The sequence below is a fragment of the Impatiens glandulifera genome, chromosome 9, assembly GCF_907164915.1.
Source record: "Impatiens glandulifera chromosome 9, dImpGla2.1, whole genome shotgun sequence".
NCBI classification, from domain to species: Eukaryota; Viridiplantae; Streptophyta; class Magnoliopsida; order Ericales; family Balsaminaceae; genus Impatiens; species Impatiens glandulifera.
Window position 1 is genome coordinate 21,170,216 of NC_061870.1, and position 22,880 is coordinate 21,193,095.

The window sequence follows — 22,880 nt, forward strand, 5'->3', positions numbered from 1 at the left end:
TTAAAGATAATGAGAAGACAATGTAGTAATTTGAGATTAAGAGTTATCAATTCTTGACATTTAAAAACTTTAAATAATTATGTTTGAGCAACTTTGTGCAAATTAGTTATACTTTTATAATGTTAAATAAAAAAATAAATGATTTAAACCTATATACTGTTATTTTAATTTTAAATTTGAAAGCAAGAACAAACCTACCGAAATGATTCCATTTTAACTTTATATTTATATATAGCAATGGAAAACAAAATTTAATTAAGAAATAGAGTAGGAAAGAGGAAAAAAATATCTAACATGAATTATATACCGGATGACATATATTAACGTGGTGTTGATTGACTTTAAGTATTATTATATATATATGGAATATAATCACTGTTTTCATAATATAATTAAATTTATTAGAATATAATAATTTAAGAAAATTAGATTATTGGTTTTAGGGTTGGACAATTCATCTCTACCTTATTTTAATTACAAAATATGATATATAAGTTAATGAAACCAACATTATTGACATTAATAGGAAATATATAAAATATAGAGATTACAACTTTATTAGCATTCCAACATTCCAACATTCCAAAATTTATTAATAAAGAAATATCTTTATTTATTTTTATTAAATCTAGGATCGATCAAGCATAAGCAACGATCAGATTGAACGGCTGGAATGCAATGAACAGTGTATCGAGAAAAGCCAGCTTTGTTGAGAACATCTTCCCATTGTTTTAGTGTCCTTTCTTTTCCGGTTTCAGTATGAGCCATCATCACCATATCCAACATGAGCCTCACATACTCAAGATCGTCTTCTTCCTTCACCTTCTCTTCCGCTTCCTCGACTCCGACTCCGTCTTCTTTAAGTAACGCCTCAACTATTATCACCTTTCCTTTGCCTTTCGGAAGAGCATCTTTACAATTCTTCAAGATCTTGATGCAATCTTCATCTCCCCAGTCATGCAGAGTCCACTAGAAGATAGGCAATGGAAATTGATGGCTTAAAATTTAACACAAGTAATAATTGAAACTTTTAATGATGGAAAATAATGTATGTAGAAATTGATGGCATACCAACTACCATATTAGTGAAGATGGGCTCGTTTCGGTAGCGATTTTACATTTTGTCAAAATAATTAAAATAATTCTATTTGTTAAAAAAGTGTGATAAAAAAAATTGTAGCATTATCTAAGGGTTTGTACAAAATAAAATTACTTTTTTCCTTGACATTTACTTTAAGATGTTACATCTAATTTATTCATACTTTTTATACCAACATAAATAAAATTAGTTTTTTCAAAATTGACTATGATTGATTGTGACGATGATTATTAATATTTTGTTCACCTTCATGAAAATTGCATCAGCTTTTGGAATCATTTTGAACATGTCCCCGCCAACATGTTCAACACCAACACATTCTTTTGCGACGGAAACAACATGTGGAAGATCAAAATTAATGCCACGAATCCACGGAAAAGCCTCCACCAGCAAATTCATCGTCGTGCCATTCCCTCCACCGACATCCACAACCGACTCCAATCCTTGGAAAACCTCCGGACATCCTCGAATAATAGCTGGCACCGTCAGCCTGGCATCACACGCCATTGCATCGTTGATCATCTTGATACGGTCTGCATTTGCCTCAGTATAGCTCCATACATCCTTGCCGTTGGATACTTCAAACGCGTGGGATTTGCAGTCAGTTAGGACACTTTTGCTTAGTCCCAACCAGGGTGCCAACATAAAAGGGCTGCTCTGCAACCGAATGAATGAGGCCATGCTTTTGTTATGGTTTCTCACGAGGAGACGAGAAATAGGAGTTGGGACATAACCCTTTGATTTGGAGCCATCAATTTCTATGGGCTCTTCGCGAAAGATGCGACGATTGACTAAATATCGCATGATGCGGTGGAGGGTGGAAGGGGGACATCCGACGGCTGAGGATAGATCGGAGAGAGTCATGGGGCTATCGGCCACATGGTTTTCAAGGATGTCGGGTATGTCAAGATCAATGGCGCAACGAATTACTGCCATGTCTGCGAAGCCGAATACATAATTCCATATGTTAACTTGGGCATTAGCTTCTTCCTCATTTCTCTTAGCCATCTCTCTTTCTTTCTATGAATTTGTGTTTTCTCTTTCGATAGACATGTATATTTATAGTGGATCATTATTGGTATTGCATACTAAGTTTTACATTAATTTTAATTATGTTGCTCAAAATTAACTAACTGTTATGGATTTTAATATGGAGATCCAAGATCGAGAGAAGATCCGAAAAACAACGAAGAATTAACGACTTAATGAACCATGAATCGTTCTTCATTTGAAGATTTACGTATATTTCCGTAATTAAATATAATTTCAATTTATCGACATAAAGTATTAAGATTATAGAATTAAAGAATAAATATTTAGAGAGACACCTGATAAATCTATTAGGATCCAAATTCTTAAATTAGAGCTTTAGGGTTTAAATCAACTTTATTGTTGTTATTAGTTTTCATAAATCCAAACTATTCTTATTATTTGCAGTCATTTAATTGACTTAAAATAAATTGATATCCTGTTTTTTAAATATTGAGTCAATTAAATAAAATAGTAATATCAATATAAAATTAAGAAATTTATTAATCAAATGTAATGTTAGTAAATACATTTTTAAGTTGAAGTTAATTTTATTAAATATTTAACTTTACATTAAGAAAAGTAATTATTATCATATATTAATTTTTTTTTTGTATAAGTTCTTAATCCCTCCCCAGTTTAAGCTCGATCCCGACTTTAACTCATTTGAACGGGTCACGTTTGCTCGCATTTGTATTGAGATTGACTTAACGAGTACAAAACCGGAAAAATTCGAGCTAAGATGTCGGAATGGAAACATGAACACCATTGAGGTCATGTACGAGCAGCCGGAAAAAGATGACGAGGAAAAGCAAAAGAAGACTGTGACCACTCCCAAATAAGAGAATGACAAGGTAGTCAAGAAATCCTATATTAAAATCTTTAAAACGAATGAAATCTGTTAGGATTTGTATCTCCCAAATCCGACCAGCATGAAACAATCTGTAAAAATGCATAAAGAAGGAAAAGAAATTGTTATAAATCTTATGAATGATAATTTATTTTATTTGATTATGTTAATAAACACCTTCTATTATATTATATTTAAATATAATCAAAATTTATTGCAATAATATTTTGATGTAATTATATTTTACATAATGTATTAAGAAAATTGTAATATATATTATTTTGTGTAAGTTATATATATAGTATAAATAATTTAAATATAAGTTTTATTGGTCATTTTCTAGTTTATTGTTGTAGAAAATTTTATTATTTATATACGACTATTAACTGTTATAATTTCACCGCATTTTAAAGTAATTTCATTAAAATCATATTGAATAGTAAAGGCGGTAAAAATGTCGTACATAATAGTCAATAACGGTAGTTTTATAAATCGCAGTTAAAGACTATTAACTAAGGACGGTAAAGTTACCGTAGGTTCGCAGTTAATAGTCTCTAAATACAGTTTATAAAACTATAGACTATTTATTACATTAATTTTACCGCACTTAATGGTTGTAGTTAAAAGTTTCATCGCTCAAAAAATGTTGTTTAATAATGGTGGTAAAGTAACTACAGTTAAAGATGGTTAAGTATTGTAAGTTTATTTTCCTTATTAACAAATATATTTTTAACTGCGGTTTTTTAAAACCACAATTAGTGGCTATTAACAACAATTTAATAAATCGTCATTATAAATTATTAAGTGCGGTATTTTTCTGCCTTTATTGATTAATTTTTTTTAACAGCGATTGACGGCAGATATTTTACCGTCGTTAATATGCTTTAACTACGGAAAATATTTTATCCGCGATTAAAACTTTCTATAAATATTATTTTTTTATTTAACTTTTATCTTATTAAAAATATATAATAATTTATATTAAAATTAATAAAAATTAATCTAATCAGTTAAATAATTTAATATTATTATTAAAGTCATGAGTTTAAATCTTAAACAATTTTTTAATTTATTTTTTTAATTTATTTTGAAGGACACGTGAAGAAGGTGGGCTATGGGGCTGTCTAGCTTGCCTCGTCCTAATCTTTTCGGTTAAAAAAGCACTCTAAAACCAATAAAAAAAATGGTAATAATAATAAACACCCATAGTCTTATCATTATAACTATGAAATCATAAATACGTGTTCAATCATTCCCAAACTAACCTAATTTATTATTCACTCAGTTTTTTTTTATTTATTTATTTATTACATTTAAATTCATTATATATATATATATATATATATATTTAAATTATTATTTTTTATATATTTAATTATCTTTATTTTAATATATATTTATTTATATTTCAATTATTATTTATATAATATAATAAATATTCCTTTTAACATTCTAATAAATAATTGATAAATAATAATAAATTTAAAATATTTTAACCATAATAATATAATAATTAACCATTCATAAAATGATTACAATCATCATTTCTCTAGATTATTGACGATTTTTCTCAAGACATCGTGGTTATGTCTCATATGACCTTCTTGATCACACCTCTCACAAATGATTGTTCTTGGTAAGTTATCCATTTCAGTTTGAATACGTTGGCTTTGATCTCGTAAGTTTTTTTCTTTCTCAAATTTTCATTGGTAACAAGATTACCATATTTCTCTCAATCATGTGCTATTAGGAACGTCAAATATGATTTGTTAGGTATGGGATAAAAATTATACTTCCACATCTTAAAAAATGTTATTATATGTACAAAATAATAATTTAAATATATTAAATTTATAAAAACTAATAATTTATATATATATATAATGAATTTAAATGTAATAAATAAATAAATAAAAAAAATTTAAATAATAAAATAGATTATTTTAGAAATGATTAAATAAAATAAGTTAGTTAAAGAGCCCAACTAACTTGAAACTAACTTAGTTGAAACTCACCCTATTATGAAAGAATGGTGGATAGAAAAGGAAGTACTTACTTTTTATGGGGGCTTCTCTTTCTATGTGAATAATTACGGTTTTTTTTATGTTTGTTTCGAAAGGTTTTTATTATAATGAATTATAAAAAAAAAATGTATAGATTCTTTTTCATTTTAACTAGATTGACCTATTTTTATTTTCATAAAATTTAATTTTTAAAAGTTGTATTGTATTGTTATAAATAATATAATTAATATAAAATTAATATACATATCAACCAAACTTATAAATTTATAAATTAAAAGTCAGTTTTGAATTACACTTATTCATATCAAATTTAACAACGTATCAAAACGTCATTTCTCGGTTTCTCAGTAGACTCAACTCGATCTAGCTCTAGCTCCACATAAGTTTTCAAACAAAAACCAAATTAAATAAATAGATTAAAATGATCCTATAATAAAATCAATACTCATACTGTTACGCTCTACTTTCCTACTTTCATGCACCTAAATTAACGTGATTTCGAACATAAATGCGGAAGCTCTAGGGTGCCTATTTGACATGATCATTGAAAAGGTTGATATAAAAGTTGGTTCTACGGTCTTGGTTCCTCCTCCCACACACATCTCCGGTACTATGCTCCACTCCAAATCTTCTTTCACCTGTCATAAAATCCGTTGGCTGGATTCCTACACCACACAAGCATAGTGAGTCTAGGGACCCAACAAGTATTTAATAGAAGACATTCATTAGGCATTGCATTCATGAGTCTTTTTAAGGGTATCTCATCAGTCAATCATGTATAGTTGCATACTTGAGACATATTTGGGACCCTTAGTCCGGAGAGCTGATCCTCCAAGGTAGGCATCCATTCGTCAATTCCACCAGCCATATTTTGGGAGCATCAGACCACTAGAGCTCATCCTGGTAGCCATCCTCCCGTATCCGTCAATTCCTTCATGATTATCTCTTAGATTCCATAACCCTTAACTTAAAACTTCATTCTTTAGAAAACCATGGACTTGCAATGAAAACATGCTTTGAAAACCATATGCATCGTTTATATAAATACATGAATAAATAGCACTGTGTGGGTTTATAAATCAGTAGAAAAGAGTACTTGCCAGATAATTCCTTGTTTGCGGAATCATCGGTCGGACCACTCGGTCCTGGGTGCCATCATCCACGGTCCTAGATCTCTGTCAGGGCCGTAGATTCCTCGGTCTAGAAAAGCTAATTTTGGAACGTGACACATACTGTCAAAAGTATTAGTACATGCAGTATTATTGCATGTGAAATTGCTACAATGCATTTAAATAACCATGGCCTTAAAAGACTATGTCCACAAGGTACATCTTGCAACTATGGGCCACTATGACTATTCAAAGAAGACACTTACATGTGCACAAAACCATGGTCTTAAAAGACTATGTCCACAAGGTACATCTTACAACTATGGGCCACTATACATGTGCACAAATGTTGGCACGATGATAAGTCTTATACATAGTTGAGATGTATTATGACATTTGTTGTGAACGCCAGCACTTGAGAATTCATTACATAATTTATTTATTGGTAACGTCATGCCTAAAATTAATTTGAATTAATTCTGATTCAAACACTATACATTACTCTTAATTGAAGAACATGACATTATACCAATTCAGATGATTAAATTTGAAAGTTCTTAATAGTTAAGAAAGTTCTTTGTTTAGACTTTGATTAAGACCTTTCTGAAATAAATATATATGTTGATGACATAGCAAAATATATACAATCATTTTGATGACGCATTTGTTAGCATAGTTAATAGATTTTGGAGGATATTTACCAATATTCGGTTCCTATTAGATAAGGTAAGTTTAACTATTAAAATTATCTAAATTTTAATAATAAAAAAAAAGAAGAAAAAAAAATGATATGTATGATATAGCTAAGAGAGATTTCTATTATTATTTTCATACGAAATTATGTGAGCTAGGACTAGAGAGTTTGTGTGAACTACATTTTTTATTTGTAAAACAAAAAAAGTTCTTACAATTTAAACATTACACTAAATCTGTTATATCTTTTAATTATAGCGTAAATTTACAAACCCAATTGCTTACATGATAATAAATTGATATTTGAATGTATTGAATTGAAAGACTTTAGGTTGATTTGTATATTAGAAAAGATATTTATTTTTACATAAAGCATACTAACTACTAAGCTATATAAACGTAAATAATGTGAATAAGATTGAATACATTATGTTGTAAATAAAAATAAAATAGAAAGATGATGGAATTGGGTGAGACAAAAATAAATACTCAAATTTGTATTTGTATGCATATTATAAATGTTAATTAGTATAAATCTCGTAAGAATAAGAATAAATATAAAATATTATTTATTTAAATATATTAGATAAAATTAATATTATTCAAATCTAATTAATTTTAAATTAGTTATAGTCGGTAAGAATTAAGTTTAAACTTAATTTTAATATATATTTTATCCCTTCGGTACCCACTTAACCCTTCAATTGACTTTAATCTTGTGACTCACACTTTTTCATATATATTTTTTATTCCCTCGGCAAATCACCCACCAATTTTAGTCGATCTCAATTGATGACACACATTTTATATCTCGTCAAACTCAACCATTAACCCTCTAATTGACCATCACCTTGCGACTCACACTTTTTCATATGTCTCTTTATCCCCTCGGCAAACCGCCCACTAACCTTAATCTTACGACTCGCACCTTTTCATATGCCTTTATCCCTCGAAAAATCAATCATCAATCTTAGTCAACTGCTCTCTTTTACTCCCACTTCAACAAATCAACAACCAATCTCAATTAATCACAGACCTCTTATCCAACGTCAAACCAACCACTAATTCCCGACCTCACACTCGATAAACCACCCATCACCCGACCTCCATCTCGTGACCTCACATTTTCAAATGTTCGTCATACTCAACTATTAACCCTCCAATTGACATTTATCTTGTGACTCACACTTTTTCATATGTCCCTGTATCCCTCGGCAAACCACCTATTAATCATAATCTTGTGACTCACACTTTTTCATATGCCTCTATCCCTCGAAAAATCACTCATCAATCTTAGTCAACCTCTCTCTTTTACTCTCACTTCAACAAATCAACAACCAATCTCAATTGATCACAGACCTCTTATCCAACGTCAAAACAACCACTAATTCCCGACTTCACACTCGACAAATCACCCATCACCCGACATTCATCTTGTGACCTCACGCTTTTAAATGCTCGTCATACCAAGCCCTAATTCCGACCTCACACTAACAAACCACCCACCACCCGACCTCCATCTAGTGATCTCAAACTTTCAAATGCTCGTCAAACCAAACACTAATTCCGACCTCACACTTTCAGATGTCTATCATTTGTTTACACGTTGCGCCACCATATATTATAGTCAAAAATACAATCTTGAAAATATAAATTTACATGTTTTGGGATTCGAACACTGTTCTTAAGAATGAAATGTAAACATTTAAACCGCTATACCACCTATGATTGTTAAAATAATTTTATTATTTTGTATATATAAATATATTTCCTTACTCTATATCATCTAACAAAATTATCTATATTAATATTAATTCAAGATATAAACAATTTTTTTTAGTTATAAATGCACCAAACTTATAGTTTTATATTTATTATATATATATATATATATATATATATGACTTTATTAATGTTTAGCTTGAATTTTTTCTCCAAATCATTCATTATTATGTTAACATTAAATATTAAATTTAATTTTACAAGTTAAAACTAATTTTAAATTAATTGAATTTGAATAATATTAACTAATCATAATAAATACACCACGACCTAATCCACCTTGTTGTCATCTTTAACCACAAAGGAGTTCATTGATGTCACTATATATTATAAATGTTTCTCTTTCAATATTTTCAACTAAGGGTGGTCATAATTTGAAATCTACTCGGTTTAAAATGTTTTCACAAAATCTATCTGGACTAACATTATAATAATACCAACAAAGTAAATCAAGTTTACTGTCGATATTACCTTTTAGTGACTGACAACTATCAATAACGACGGGAAAATATCGTCGTTATTGTCGAAATCATACCAAATATATTTATAACTTGTTATCAAACTTTGAATGTTTGTTATTTCCCTTAATTTGACAAATTAAAGATAATGGGAAGACAATGTAGTAATGTAGTAATTGGAGATTAAGAGTTATCAATTCTTGACATTTAAAAACTTTAAATAACTATGTTTGAGCAACTTTGTGCAAATTAGTTATATTTTTATAATGTTAAATAAAAAAATAAATGATTTAAACTTATATACTGTTATTTTAAATTTAACTTTGGAAGCAAGAACAAACCTACCGAAATGATTAACAAAATTTAATTAAGAAAGAGAGTAGGAAAGAGGAAAAAAAATATCTAATGTGAATTATATACCAGATGACATGGATTAATGTGGTATTGATTGACTTTAAGTATTATTATTTATATATCGAATATAATCACTGTTTTCATAATATAATTAAATTTATTAGAATATAATAATTTAAGAAAATTAGATTATTGGGTTTAGAGTATGACAATTAATCTCTAGCTTATTTTAATTACAAAATATGTTATATGTTAATGAAACCAACATTATTGACATTAATAGAAAATATATAAAATATAGAGATTACAACTTTATTAGCATTCCAACATTCTAAAGAAATATCTTTATTTATTTTTATTAAATCTAGGATCGATCAAGCATAAGCAACGATCACAGATTGAACGGCTGGAATGCAATGAACAGTGTATCGAGAAAAGCCAGCTTTGTTGAGAACATCTTCCCATTGTTTTAGTGTCCTTTCTTTTCCGGTTTCAGTATGAGCCATCATCACCATATCCAACATGAGCCTCACATACTCAAGATCGTCTTCTTCCTTCACCTTCTCTTCCGCTTCCTCGACTCCGACTCCGTCTTCTTTAAGTAACGCCTCCACTATTATCACCTTTCCTTTGCCTTTCGGAAGAGCATCTTTACAATTCTTCAAGATCTTGACGCAATCTTCATCTCCCCAGTCATGCAGAGTCCACTAGAAGATAGGCAGTGGAAATTGATGACTTAAAATTTAACACAAGTAATAATTGAAACTTTTAATGATGGAAAAAAATGTATGTAGAAATTGATGGCATACCAACTACCATATTAGTGAAGATGGGCTCGTTTCGCTAGCGATTTTACATTTTGTCAAAATAATTAAAATAATTCTATTTGTTAAAAAAGTGTGATAAAAAAAATTGTAGCATTATCTAAGGGTTTGTAAAAAATAAAATTACTTTTTTGCTTGGCATTTACTTTAAGATGTTACATCTAATTTATTCATACTTTTTATACGAACATAAATAAAATTTGTTTTTTCAAAATTGACTATGATTGTGATGATGATTATTAATATTTTGTTCACCTTCATGAAAATTGCATCAGCTTTTGGAATCATTTTGAACATGTCCCCGCCAACATGTTCAACACCAACACATTCTTTTGCGACGGAGACAACATGTGGAAGATCAAAATTAATGCCACGAATCCACGGAAAAGCCTCCACCAGCAAATTCATCGTCGTGCCATTCCCTCCACCGACATCCACAACCGACTCCAATCCTTGGAAAACCTCCGGACATCCTCGAATAATAGCTGGCACCGTCAGCCTGGCATCACACGCCATTGCATCGTTGATCATCTTGATACGGTCTGCATTTGCCTCAGTATAGCTCCATACATCCTTGCCGTTGGCTACTTCAAACGCGTGGGATTTGCAGTCAGTTAGGACACTTTTGCTTAGTCCCAACCAGGGTGCCAACATAAAAGGGCTGCTCTGCAACCGAATGAATGAGGCCATGCTTTTGTTATGGTTTCTCATGAGGAGACGAGAAATAGGAGTTGGGACATAACCCTTTGATTTGGAGCCATCAATTTCTATGGGCTCTTCGCAAAAGATGCGACGATTGACTAAATATCGCATGATGCGGTGGAGGGTGGAAGGGGGACATCCGACGGCTGAGGATAGATCGGAGAGAGTCATGGGGCTATCGGCCACATGGTTTTCGAGGATGTCGGGTATGTCAAGATCAATGGCGCAACGAATTACTGCCATGTCTGCGAAGCCGAATACATAATTCCATATGTTAACTTGGGCATTAGCTTCTTCCTCATTTCTCTTAGCCATCTCTCTTTTTTTCTATGAATTTGTGTTTTCTCTTTCGATAGACATGTATATTTATAGTGGATCATTATCGATATTGCTCAAAATTAACTTTTATGGATTTCAATATGTTGACTTCTCGTTCCATTGAGATACAACTTCTATTTTCTAAATATAAATATATTTTTTGTGAGATCTAATATTAGTAACAAAATGAAAATAAGAAAAAATTTAAGGGGTAAAAAGTCAAAAAAAAAAATAAATGCAATAACTTTTTTAAAAGTTTGTTGGATAGGGAGTAGGGACTATATAATTAAGTAGAATTGAATGAATGTTTGTTGTTGGTTGTTTGTTTCCTTTACTTTCTATGTTTGATGATTTTGGCTTGGAGTTTAGTTTTTGTGGGCTTGATTTGGCGTTTTATGAGTTAGATTGGCACGTAATAATGTGGTTGATTTGTTGGTATTTTTGTTTTTGTTAATATTAGTTTGTTTTCCAATTTTAATAATGTATTATGTATATGATTTTCATTATATTAAAATAAATGAAAATATAAGAAAATTTTGAATGTGTGTTCACAATAATAAAATTAAAATAGTATGTTTGTTCCATAATAGAGAAATAACAAAATATAATATGTTTGATACATTATTGATAAAATATATATATATATTATGATAAGTGGGAGTATAATTGATTAAAATGAACTACTTTAAATTTAAATTTGATTGGATGTTAATCAAGGTAAATGTTGAAATTAATTTTAATATTTGGGTACATATATTATTTAATAATGATATATTAATTATTATCATAATAAAGATTAAAATTTAATTAAAGTGGTCTATTAAAGTATAGAAATTTTGAATTTATTTAGACATTTATAATAAATATGAGTATATATTTGTGTAGAAACTGAAATATCATTACTATTTCATTGATGAGCCGAATAGTAATTGGGTATATTAGGTTTAGGTCCTCAACCCAAATATAGATAGTTTACATATTATGTTTTTCTCATCAGACAAAAGGTAGAGGTTTGTTCCTCTCTCAAGAATATTAAAGGGTTATCGATAGAGGATTGAAAGACCTAAACCCCACCTACATCATTCATTGCTGATCCAAGTCCAGATTTAGAACTGGGAGATCCAAGATCGAGAGAAGATTTGAAGAACAACCAAAAACGACTTAATGAACCATGAACCGTTCTTCATTTAAAGTTTAACACATGTTTCCGTAACTAAATATTATCTCAATTTATCGACATAAATTATTAAGATTATAGAATTAAAGAATAAATATTTAGAGGCACCTAAAAAAATCTATTAGGATTCAAATTCTTAAATTAGAGCTTTAGAGTTTAAATCAACTTTATTGTTGTTATTAGTTTTCATAAATCCAAACAATTCTTATTATTTGCAGTCATTTAACTGACTTAAAATAAATTGATATCCTGTTTTTTAAATATTGAGTCAATTAAATAAAATAGTAATATCAATATAAAATTAAGGAATTTATTAATCAAATGTACTGTTAGTAAATACATTTTTAAGTTGAAGTTAATTTTATTAAATATTTAATTTTACATTAAGAAAATTAATTATTATCATATATTAATTTATTTTTTTGTATAAGTTCTTAATCCCTCCCCAGTTTAAGCTCGATCCCGACTTTGACTCATTTGAACGGGTCACGTTTGCTCGCATTTGTATTGTGATTGACTTAACGAATACAAAACCGAAAAAATTCGTGCTAAGATGTCGGAATGGAAACATGGACACCATTGAGGTCATGTACGAGCAGCCGAAAAAAGAGGACGGGGAAAAACAAAAGAAGATTGTGGCCACCCCCGAATAAGAGAATGACAAGGTGATCAAGAAATCCTATATTAAAATCCTTAAAACAAATGAAATCTGTTAGGATATGTATTTCTCGACCAGCTTGAAACAATCTGTAAAAATACAAGAAAGAAGGAAAATAAATTGTTATAAATATTAGGAATGATAATTTATTTTATTTGATTATGCCTTCTATTATATTATATTTAAATATAATCAAAATTTATTGCAATAATATTTTGATGTAATTATAATTTACATAATGTATTAAGAAAATTGTAATATATATTATTTTGGGTAAGTTATATATATATATATAGTATAAATAATTTAAATATAAGTTTTATTGGTCATTTTCTAGATTATTGTTGTAAAATTTTTTATTATTTATATATGATTATGAACTGTGATAATTTTACCGCAGTTAAAAATAATTCCATTAAAATCATATTGAATAATAAAGGCGGTAAAAATACCGTACATAATAGTGTATAACGGTAGTTTATAAATCGCGGTTAAAGACTATTAATTAAGGATAGTAAAGTTACCGTAGGTTTGCAGTTAATAGTCTCTAACTACAATTTATAAAACTACAATCATAGACTATTTATTACTATAATTTTACAGCACTTAATGATTGTAGTTAAAAGTTTCATTGCTAAAAAAATGTTGTTTAATAATGGTGGTAAAGTAACTGCAGTTAAAAATGGTTAAGTATGGTAAGTTTACTACCCTTATTAACAAATCTATTTTTAACTGCGGTTTTTAAAACTGCAATTAGAGGCTATTAACGACAGTTAAATAAATCGTCATTATAAATTATTAAGTGCATTATTTTTCTGCTTTTATTGATTAATTATTTTTAACAGCGATTGACGACAAATATTTTACCGTCGTTAATATTCTTTAACAACGGGAAATATTTTATCCGCAATTAAAATTTTCTTTCAACATTATTTTTTTTATTTAACTTTTATCTTATTAAAAATATATAATAATTTATATTAAAATTAATAAAAATAATTTAATCAGTTAAATAATTTAATATTATTATTAAAGTCATGAGTTTAAATCTTAAACAATTTTTTAATTTATTTTGAAGGACACGTGAAGAAGGTGGGCTATGAGGCTGCCTAGCTTGCCTCATCCTAATCTCCCGGTCCATAAAGTACTCTAAAACCAATAAAAAAATGGTAATAAACACCCATAGTCTTATCATTATAACTATGAAATCATAAATACGTGTTCTTATTGCAGTCAAAAACACAAATCAAATTTATGGCGACAAACACCATAATTAACTGTATCATTATTGTTGGATATATCTAGATTCAAATGTCACTTTTCTAGACAAAAAGTTATTTAATTATTATTTTCACTTAATTATGCATTTGCAATTGAATTTTTAATAATTGTAAAAACGTGTTTACTTAAAATAAATCAATTGAAATTCCAGATATATTATAGGTATAAAAAGTGTATGATAAAGATCATACAAATAAGACAAAAATATGATATTTTATTAAAATAACATATCTAAAATGTTTCCTCAACATAAATTAGATTTGGGTCGTCCACTCGTCCGTACGTATGTTTCAGATCAAACTCATAATATGTTGTTATTGATCTTTTGTTATTATTCTATAAAAAAAAGGGGTATTTAAAATTTGTTTAACATTAATTATTAATATATTCTTATGTATTTAAAATTTAATTTAAATTAAAGTAGATGTATTTTAATATTTTTATTGATAAGTGAAGTGATTTATTAATTAAATTATAGTGATATAATAAAGAGTTAATCTTTTAAAAATTGAGAAAGTATTCAAAATAACTCAAATAATCCAAGTTTAAAATAGCTCTAATAAAACAATCGAAATCAGAACCAATTCTCAAACTAACTTAATTTATCTTAATTTATCGTTCAACTTTCTAAACTAACCTATTTTGTTCAATCATTCCCAAACTAACCTAATTTATTATTCACTCAGTTTTTTTTATATTTATTTATTTATTACATTTAAATTCATTATATATATATATTTAAATTATTATTTTTTATATATTTAATTATCTATATTTTAATATATATTTATTTATATTTCAATTATTATTTATATAATATAATTAAATATTCCTTTTAACATTCTAATAAATAATAATAAATTTAAAATATTTTAACCATAATAATATAATAATTAACCATTCATAAAATGATTACAATCATCATTTCTCTAGATTATTGACGATTTTTCTCAAGACATCGTGGTTATGTCTCATATGACCTTCTTGGTCACACCTCTCACAAATGATTGTTCTTCGTAAGTTATCCATTTCGGTTTGAATACGTTGGCTTTGATCTCGTAAGTTTTTTCTTTCTCAAATTTTCATTGGTAACAAGATTACCATATTTCTCTCAATCATGTGCTATTAGGAACATCAAATATGATTTGTTAGGTATGGGATAAAAATTATACTTCCACATCTTAAAAAATGTTGTTATATGTACAAAATAATAATTTAAATATATTAAATTTATAAAAACTAATAATTTATATATATATATATATATATAATGAATTTAAAAGTAATAAATAAATAAATAAAAAATTTTAATAGTAAAATAGATTATTTTAGAAATGATTAAATAAAATAAGTTAGTTAAAGAGCCCAACTAACTTGAAACTAACTTAGTTGAAACTCACCCTATTATGAAAGAATGATGGATAGAAAAGGAAGTACTTACTTTTTATGGGGGCTTCTCTTTCTATGTGAATAATTACGGTTTTTTTTTATGTTTGTTTGGAAAGGTTTTTATTATAATGAATTATATAAAAAAAAATGTATAGATTCTTTTTCATTTTAACTAGATTGACCTATTTTTATTTTCATAAAATTTAATTTTTAAAAGTTGTATTGTATTGTTATAAATAATATAATAAATATAAAATTAATATACATATCAACCAAACTTATAAATTTATAAATTAAAAGTCAGTTTTGAATTACACTTATTCATATCAAATTTAACAACGTATTAAAACGTCATTTCTCGGTTTCTCAGTAGACTCAGCTCGATCTAGCTCTAGCTCCACATATGTTTTCAAACAAAAACCAAATTAAATAAATAGATTAAAATGATCCTATAATAAAATCAATACTCATACTGTTACGCTCTACTTTCCTACTTTCATGCACCTAAATTAACGTGATTTCGAACATAAATTCGGAAGCTCTAGGGTGCCTATTTGACATGATCATTGAAAAGGTTGATATAAAAGTTGGTTCTACGGTCTTGGTCCCTCCTCCCACACACATCTCCGGTACTATGCTCCACTCCAAATCTTCTTTCACCTGTTATAAAATCCGTTGGCTGGATTCCTACACTACACAAGCATAGTGAGTCTAGGGACTCAACAAGTATTTAATAGAAGACATTCATTAGGCATTGCATTCATGAGTCTTTTTAAGGGTATCTCATCAGTCAATCATGTATAGTTGCATACTTAGACATATTTGGGACCCTTAGTCCGGAGAGCTAATCCTCCAAGGTAGGCATCCATTCGTCAATTCCACCAGCCATATTTTGGGAGCATCAGATTACTAGAGCTCATCCTGGTAGCCATCCTCCCGTATCCGTCAATTCCTTCATGATTATCTCTTAGATTCCATAACCCTTAACTTAAAACTTCATTCTTTAGAAAACCATGGACTTGCAATGAAAACATGCTTTGAAAACCATATGCATCGTTTATATAAATACATGAATAAATAGCACTGTGTGGGTTTATAAATCAGTAAAAAAGAGTACTTGCCAGATAATTCCTTGTTTGCGGAATCATCGGTCGGACCACTCGGTCCTGGGTGCCATCATCCACGGTCCTAGATCTCTGTCAGGGCCGTAGATTCCTCGGTCTAGAAAAGCTAATTTTGGAACGTGACACATACTGTCAAAAGTATTAGTACATGCAGTATTATTGCATGTGAAATTGCTACAATGCATTTAAATAACCATGGCCTTAAAAGACTATGTCCACAAGGTACATCTTGCAACTATGGGCCACTATGACTATTCAAAGAAGACACTTACATGTGCACAAAACCATGGTCTTAAAAGACTATGTCCACAAGGTACATCTTACAACTATGGGCCACTATACATGTGCACAAATGTTGGCACGATGATAAGTCTTATACATAGTTGAGATGTATTATGACATTTGCTGTGAACGCCAGCACTTGAGAATTCGTTACATAATTTATTTATTGGTAACGTCATGCCTAAAATTAATTTGAATTAATTCTGATTCAAACACTATACATTACTCTTAATTGAAGAACATGACATTATACCAATTCTGATGATTAAATTTGAAAGTTCTTAATAGTTAAGAAAGTTCTTTGTTTAGACTTTGATTAAGACCTTTCTGAAATAAATATATATGTTGATGACATAGCAAAATATATACAATCATTTTGATGACGCATTTGTTAGCATAGTTAATAGATTTTGGAGGATAATTACCAATATTCGGTTCCTATTAGATAAGGTAAGTTTAACTATTAAAATTATCTAAATTTTAATAAAAAAAAAGAAGAAAAGAAAATGATATGTATGAAATAGCTAAGAGAGATTTCTATTATTATTTTCATACGAAATTATGTGAGCTAGGCCTAGAGAGTTTGTGTGAACTACATTTTTTATTTGTAAAACAAAAAAAGTTCTTACAATTTAAACCTTACACTAAATCTGTTATATCTTTTAATTATAGCGTAAATTTACAAACCCAATTGCTTACATGATAATAAATTGATATTTGAATGTATTGAATTGAAAGACTTTAGGTTGATTTGTATATTAGAAAAGATATTTATTTTTACAAAAAGCATACTAACTACTAAGCTATATAAACGTAAATAATGTGAATAAGATTGAATACATTATGTTGTAAATAAAAATAAAATAGAAAGATGATGGAATTGGGTGAGATAAAAATAAATACTCAAATTTGTATTTGTATGCATATTATAAATGTTAATTATAAAAATAAAATAGAAAGATGATGGAATTGGGTGAGATAAAAATAAATACTCAAATTTGTATTTGTATGCATATTATAAATGTTAATTAGTATAAATCTCGTAATAATAAATATAAAATATTATTTATTTAAATATATTAAATAAAATTAATATTATTCAAATATAATTAATTTTAAATTAGTTTTAGTCGGTAAGAATTAAGTTTAATTTTAAACTTAATATTAATATATATTTTATCCCTTCGGTACCCACTTAACCCTTCAATTGACTTTAATCTTGTGACTCACACTTTTTCATATATATTTTTTATTCCCTCGGCAAATCACCCACCAATTTTAGTCGATCTCAATTGATGACACACATTTTATATCTCGTCAAACTCAACCATTAACCCTCTAATTGACCCTCACCTTGCGACTCACACTTTTTCATATGTCTCTTTATCCCCTCGGCAAACCGCCCACTAACCTTAATCTTACGACTCACACTTTTTCATATGCCTTTATCCCTCGAAAAATCAATCATCAATCTTAGTCAACCGCTCTCTTTTACTCTCATTTCAACCAATCTCAATTAATCACAGACCTCTTATCCAACGTCAAACCAACCACTAATTCCTGACCTCACACTCGATAAACCACCCATCACCCGACCTCCATCTCGTGACCTCACATTTTCAAATGTTCGTCATACTCAACTATTAACCCTCCAATTGACATTTATCTTGTGACTCACACTTTTTCATATGTCCCTGTATCCCTCGGCAAACCACCTATTAATCATAATCTTGTGACTCACACTTTTTCATATGCCTCTATCCCTCGATAAACCACTCATCAATCTTAGTCAACCTCTCTCTTTTACTCTCACTTCAACAAATCAACAAGCAATCTCAATTGATCACAGACCTCTTATCCAACGTCAAAACAACCACTAATTCCCGACCTCACACTCGACAAACCACCCATCACCCGACATTCATCTTGTGACCTCACGCTTTCAAATGCTCGTCATACCAAGCTCTAATTCCGACCTCACACTAACAAACCACCCACCACCCGACCTCCATCTAGTGATCTCAAACTTTCAAATGCTCGTCAAACCAACCACTAATTCCGACCTCACACTTTCAGATGTCTATCATTTGTTTACAAGTTGCGCCACCATATATTATAGTCAAAAATACAATCTTGAAAATATAAATTTGCATGTTTTGGGATTCGAACACTGCTCTTAAAAATGAAATGTAAACATTTAAACCGCTATACCACTTATGATTGTTAAAATAATTTTATTATTTTGTATATATAAATATATTTCCTTACTCTATATCATCTAACAAAATTATCTATATTAATATTAATTCAAGATATAAACAATTTTTTTTAGTTATAAATGCACCAAACTTATAGTTTTATATTTATTTATTATATATATATATATATATAAATATAAATATATATATATATGACTTTATTAATGTTTAGCTTGAATTTTTTCTCCAAATCATTCATTATTATGTTAACATTAAATATTAAATTTAATTTTACAAGTTAAAACTAATTTTAAATTAATTGAATTTGAATAATATTAACTAATCATAGTAAATACACCACGACCTAATCCACCTTGTTGTCATCTTTAACCACAAAGGAGTTCATTGATGTCGCTATATATTATAAATGTTTCTCTTTCAATATTTTCAATTAAGGGTGGTCATAATTTGAAATCTACTCGGGTTAAAATGTTTTCACAAAATCTATCCGGACTAACATTATAATAATACAAACAAACAAAGTAAACCAACAAAGTAAATCAAGTTTACTGTCGATATTACCTTTTAGTGACTGACAACTATCAATAACGACGGGAAAATATCGTCGTTATTGTCGAAATCATACCAAATATATTTATAACTTGTTATCAAACTTTGAATGTTTGTTATTTCCCTTAATTTGACAAATTAAAGATAATGGGAAGACAATGTAGTAATTGGAGATTAAGAGTTATCAATTCTTGACATTTAAAAACTTTAAATAACTATGTTTGAGCAACTTTGTGCAAATTAGTTATATTTTTATAATGTTAAATAAAAAAATAAATGATTTAAACTTATATACTGTAATTTTAATTTTAAATTTGGAAGCAAGAACAAACCTACCGAAATGATTAACAAAATTTAATTAAGAAAGAGAGTAAGAAAGAGGAAAAAAATATCTAACGTGAATGATATACCAGATGACATAGATTAACCTGGTGTTGATTGACTTTAAGTATTATTATTTATATATCGAATATAATCACTGTTTTCATAATATAATTAAATTTATTAGAATATAATAATTTACGAAAATTAGATTATTGGGTTTAGGGTATGACAATTAATCTCTACCTTATTTTAATTACAAAATATGTTATATAAGTTAATGAAACCAACATTATTGAAATTAATAGGAAATATATAAAATATAGAGATTACAACTTTATTAGCATTCCAACATTCCAACATTCATTAATAAAGAAATATCTTTATTTATTTTTATTAAATCTAGGATCGATCAAGCATAAGCAACGATCACAGATTGAACGGCTGGAATGCAATGAACAGTGTATCGAGAAAAGCCAGCTTTGTTGAGAACATCTTCCCATTGTTTTAGTGTCCTTTCTTTTCCGGTTTCAGTATGAGCCATCATCACCATATCCAACATGAGCCTCACATACTCAAGATCGTCTTCTTCCTTCACCTTCTCTTCCGCTTCCTCGACTCCGACTCCGTCTTCTTTAAGTAACGCCTCAGCTATTATCACCTTTCCTTTGCCTTTCGGAAGAGCATCTTTACAATTCTTCAAGATCTTGATGCAATCTTCATCTCCCCAGTCATGCAGAGTCCACTAGAAGATAGGCAGTGGAAATTGATGACTTAAAATTTAACACAAGTAATAATTGAAACTTTTAATGATGGAAAAAAATGTATGTAGAAATTGATGGCATACCAACTACCATATTAGTGAAGATGGGCTCGTTTCGGTAGCGATTTTACATTTTGTCAAAATAATTAAAATAATTCTATTTGTTAAAAAAGTGTGATAAAAAAAATTGTAGCATTATCTAAGGGTTTGTAAAAAATAAAATTACTTTTTTCCTTGACATTTACTTTAGGATGTTACATCTAATTTATTCATACTTTTTATACCAACATAAATAAAATTTGTTTTTTCAAAATTGACTATAAGTGTGATGATGATTATTAATATTTTGTTCACCTTCATGAAAATTGCATCAGCTTTTGGAATCATTTTGAACATGTCCCCGCCAACATGTTCAACACCAACACATTCTTTTGCGACGGAAACAACATGTGGAAGATCAAAATTAATGCCACGAATCCACGGAAAAGCCTCCACCAGCAAACTCAGCGTCGTGCCATCCCCTCCACCAACATCCACAACCGACTCCAATCCTTGGAAAACCTCCGGACATCCTCGAATAATAGCTGGCACCGTCAGCCTGGCATCACACGCCATTGCATCGTTGATCATCTTGATACGGTCTGCATTTGCCTCAGCATAGCTCCATACATCCTTGCCGTTGGCTACTTCAAACGCGTGGGATTTGCAGTCAGTTAGGACACTTTTGCTTAGTCCCAACCAGGGTGCCAACATAAAAGGGCTGCTCTGCAACCGAATGAATGAGGCCATGCTTTTGTTATGGTTTCTCATGAGGAGACGAGAAATAGGAGTTGGGACATAACCCTTTGATTTGGAGCCATCAATTTCTATGGGCTCTTCGCAAAAGATGCGACGATTGACTAAATATCGCATGATGCGGTGGAGGGTGGAAGGGGGACATCCGACGGCTGAGGATAGATCGGAGAGAGTCATGGGGCTATCGGCCACATGGTTTTCGAGGATGTCGGGTATGTCAAGATCAATGGCGCAACGAATTACTGCCATGTCTGCGAAGCCGAATACATAATTCCATATGTTAACTTGGGCATTAGCTTCTTCCTCATTTCTCTTAGCCATCTCTCTTTTTTTCTATGAATTTGTGTTTTCTCTTTCGATAGACATGAATATTTATAGTGGATCATTATTGATATTCCATACTAAGTTTTACATTAATTTTAATTATGTTGCTCAAAATTAACTTTTATGGATTTCAATATGTTGACTTCTCGTTCCATTGAGATACAACTTCTATTTTCTAAATATAAATATATTTTTTGTGAGATCTAATATTAGTAACAAAATGAAAATAAGAAAAAATTTAAGGGGTAAAAAGTCAAAAAAAAAAAAATAAATGCAATAACTTTTTTTAAAGTTTGTTGGATAGGGAGTAGGGACTATATAATTAAGTACGTAGAAATTAATGAATGTTGGTTGTTGGTTGTTTGTTTCCTTTACTTTCTATGTTTGATGATTTTGGCTTGGAGTTTAGTTTTTTGGGCTTGATTTGGCGTTTTATGAGTTAGATTGGCACGTAATAATGTGGTTGATTTGTTGGTATTTTTGTTTTTGTTAATATTAGTTTGTTTTCCAATTTTAATAATGTATTATGTATATGATTTTCATTATATTAAAATAAATGAAAATATAAGAAAATTTTGAATGTGTGTGTTCACAATAATAAAATTAAAATAGTATGTTTGTTCCATAATAGAGAAATAACAAAATATAATATGTTTGATACATTATTGATAAAATATATATATATATATATATATATATATATATATATATATATATATATATATATATATATATATATTATGATAAGTGGGAGCA

At 29.0% G+C, this 22,880-nt stretch overlaps 3 protein-coding genes across 3 annotated transcripts; all 3 read right to left on the minus strand.

The window, feature by feature from the left end:
* Nucleotides 1–594: 594 nt before the first annotated feature.
* Nucleotides 595–2,133, minus strand: LOC124915579 (acetylserotonin O-methyltransferase-like). Its single transcript, XM_047456329.1, has 2 exons — nucleotides 1,346–2,133; nucleotides 595–969 (listed from the first exon to the last, which is right to left on the minus strand). The coding sequence occupies exons 1-2, from the start codon at nucleotides 2,105–2,107 to the stop codon at nucleotides 610–612; spliced, it is 1,122 nt and encodes a 373-aa protein (XP_047312285.1). The 5' UTR covers nucleotides 2,108–2,133; the 3' UTR covers nucleotides 595–609.
* A 7,517-nt stretch (nucleotides 2,134–9,650) lies between these two features.
* Nucleotides 9,651–11,255, minus strand: LOC124915646 (acetylserotonin O-methyltransferase-like). Its single transcript, XM_047456402.1, has 2 exons — nucleotides 10,478–11,255; nucleotides 9,651–10,105 (listed from the first exon to the last, which is right to left on the minus strand). Exons 1-2 carry the CDS (start codon nucleotides 11,237–11,239, stop codon nucleotides 9,773–9,775), a joined length of 1,095 nt encoding a protein of 364 aa, XP_047312358.1. The 5' UTR covers nucleotides 11,240–11,255; the 3' UTR covers nucleotides 9,651–9,772.
* A 9,269-nt stretch (nucleotides 11,256–20,524) lies between these two features.
* On the minus strand, nucleotides 20,525–22,130 carry LOC124915509 (acetylserotonin O-methyltransferase-like). Its single transcript, XM_047456236.1, has 2 exons — nucleotides 21,360–22,130; nucleotides 20,525–20,987 (listed from the first exon to the last, which is right to left on the minus strand). The coding sequence occupies exons 1-2, from the start codon at nucleotides 22,119–22,121 to the stop codon at nucleotides 20,655–20,657; spliced, it is 1,095 nt and encodes a 364-aa protein (XP_047312192.1). The 5' UTR covers nucleotides 22,122–22,130; the 3' UTR covers nucleotides 20,525–20,654.
* Nucleotides 22,131–22,880: the final 750 nt, after the last annotated feature.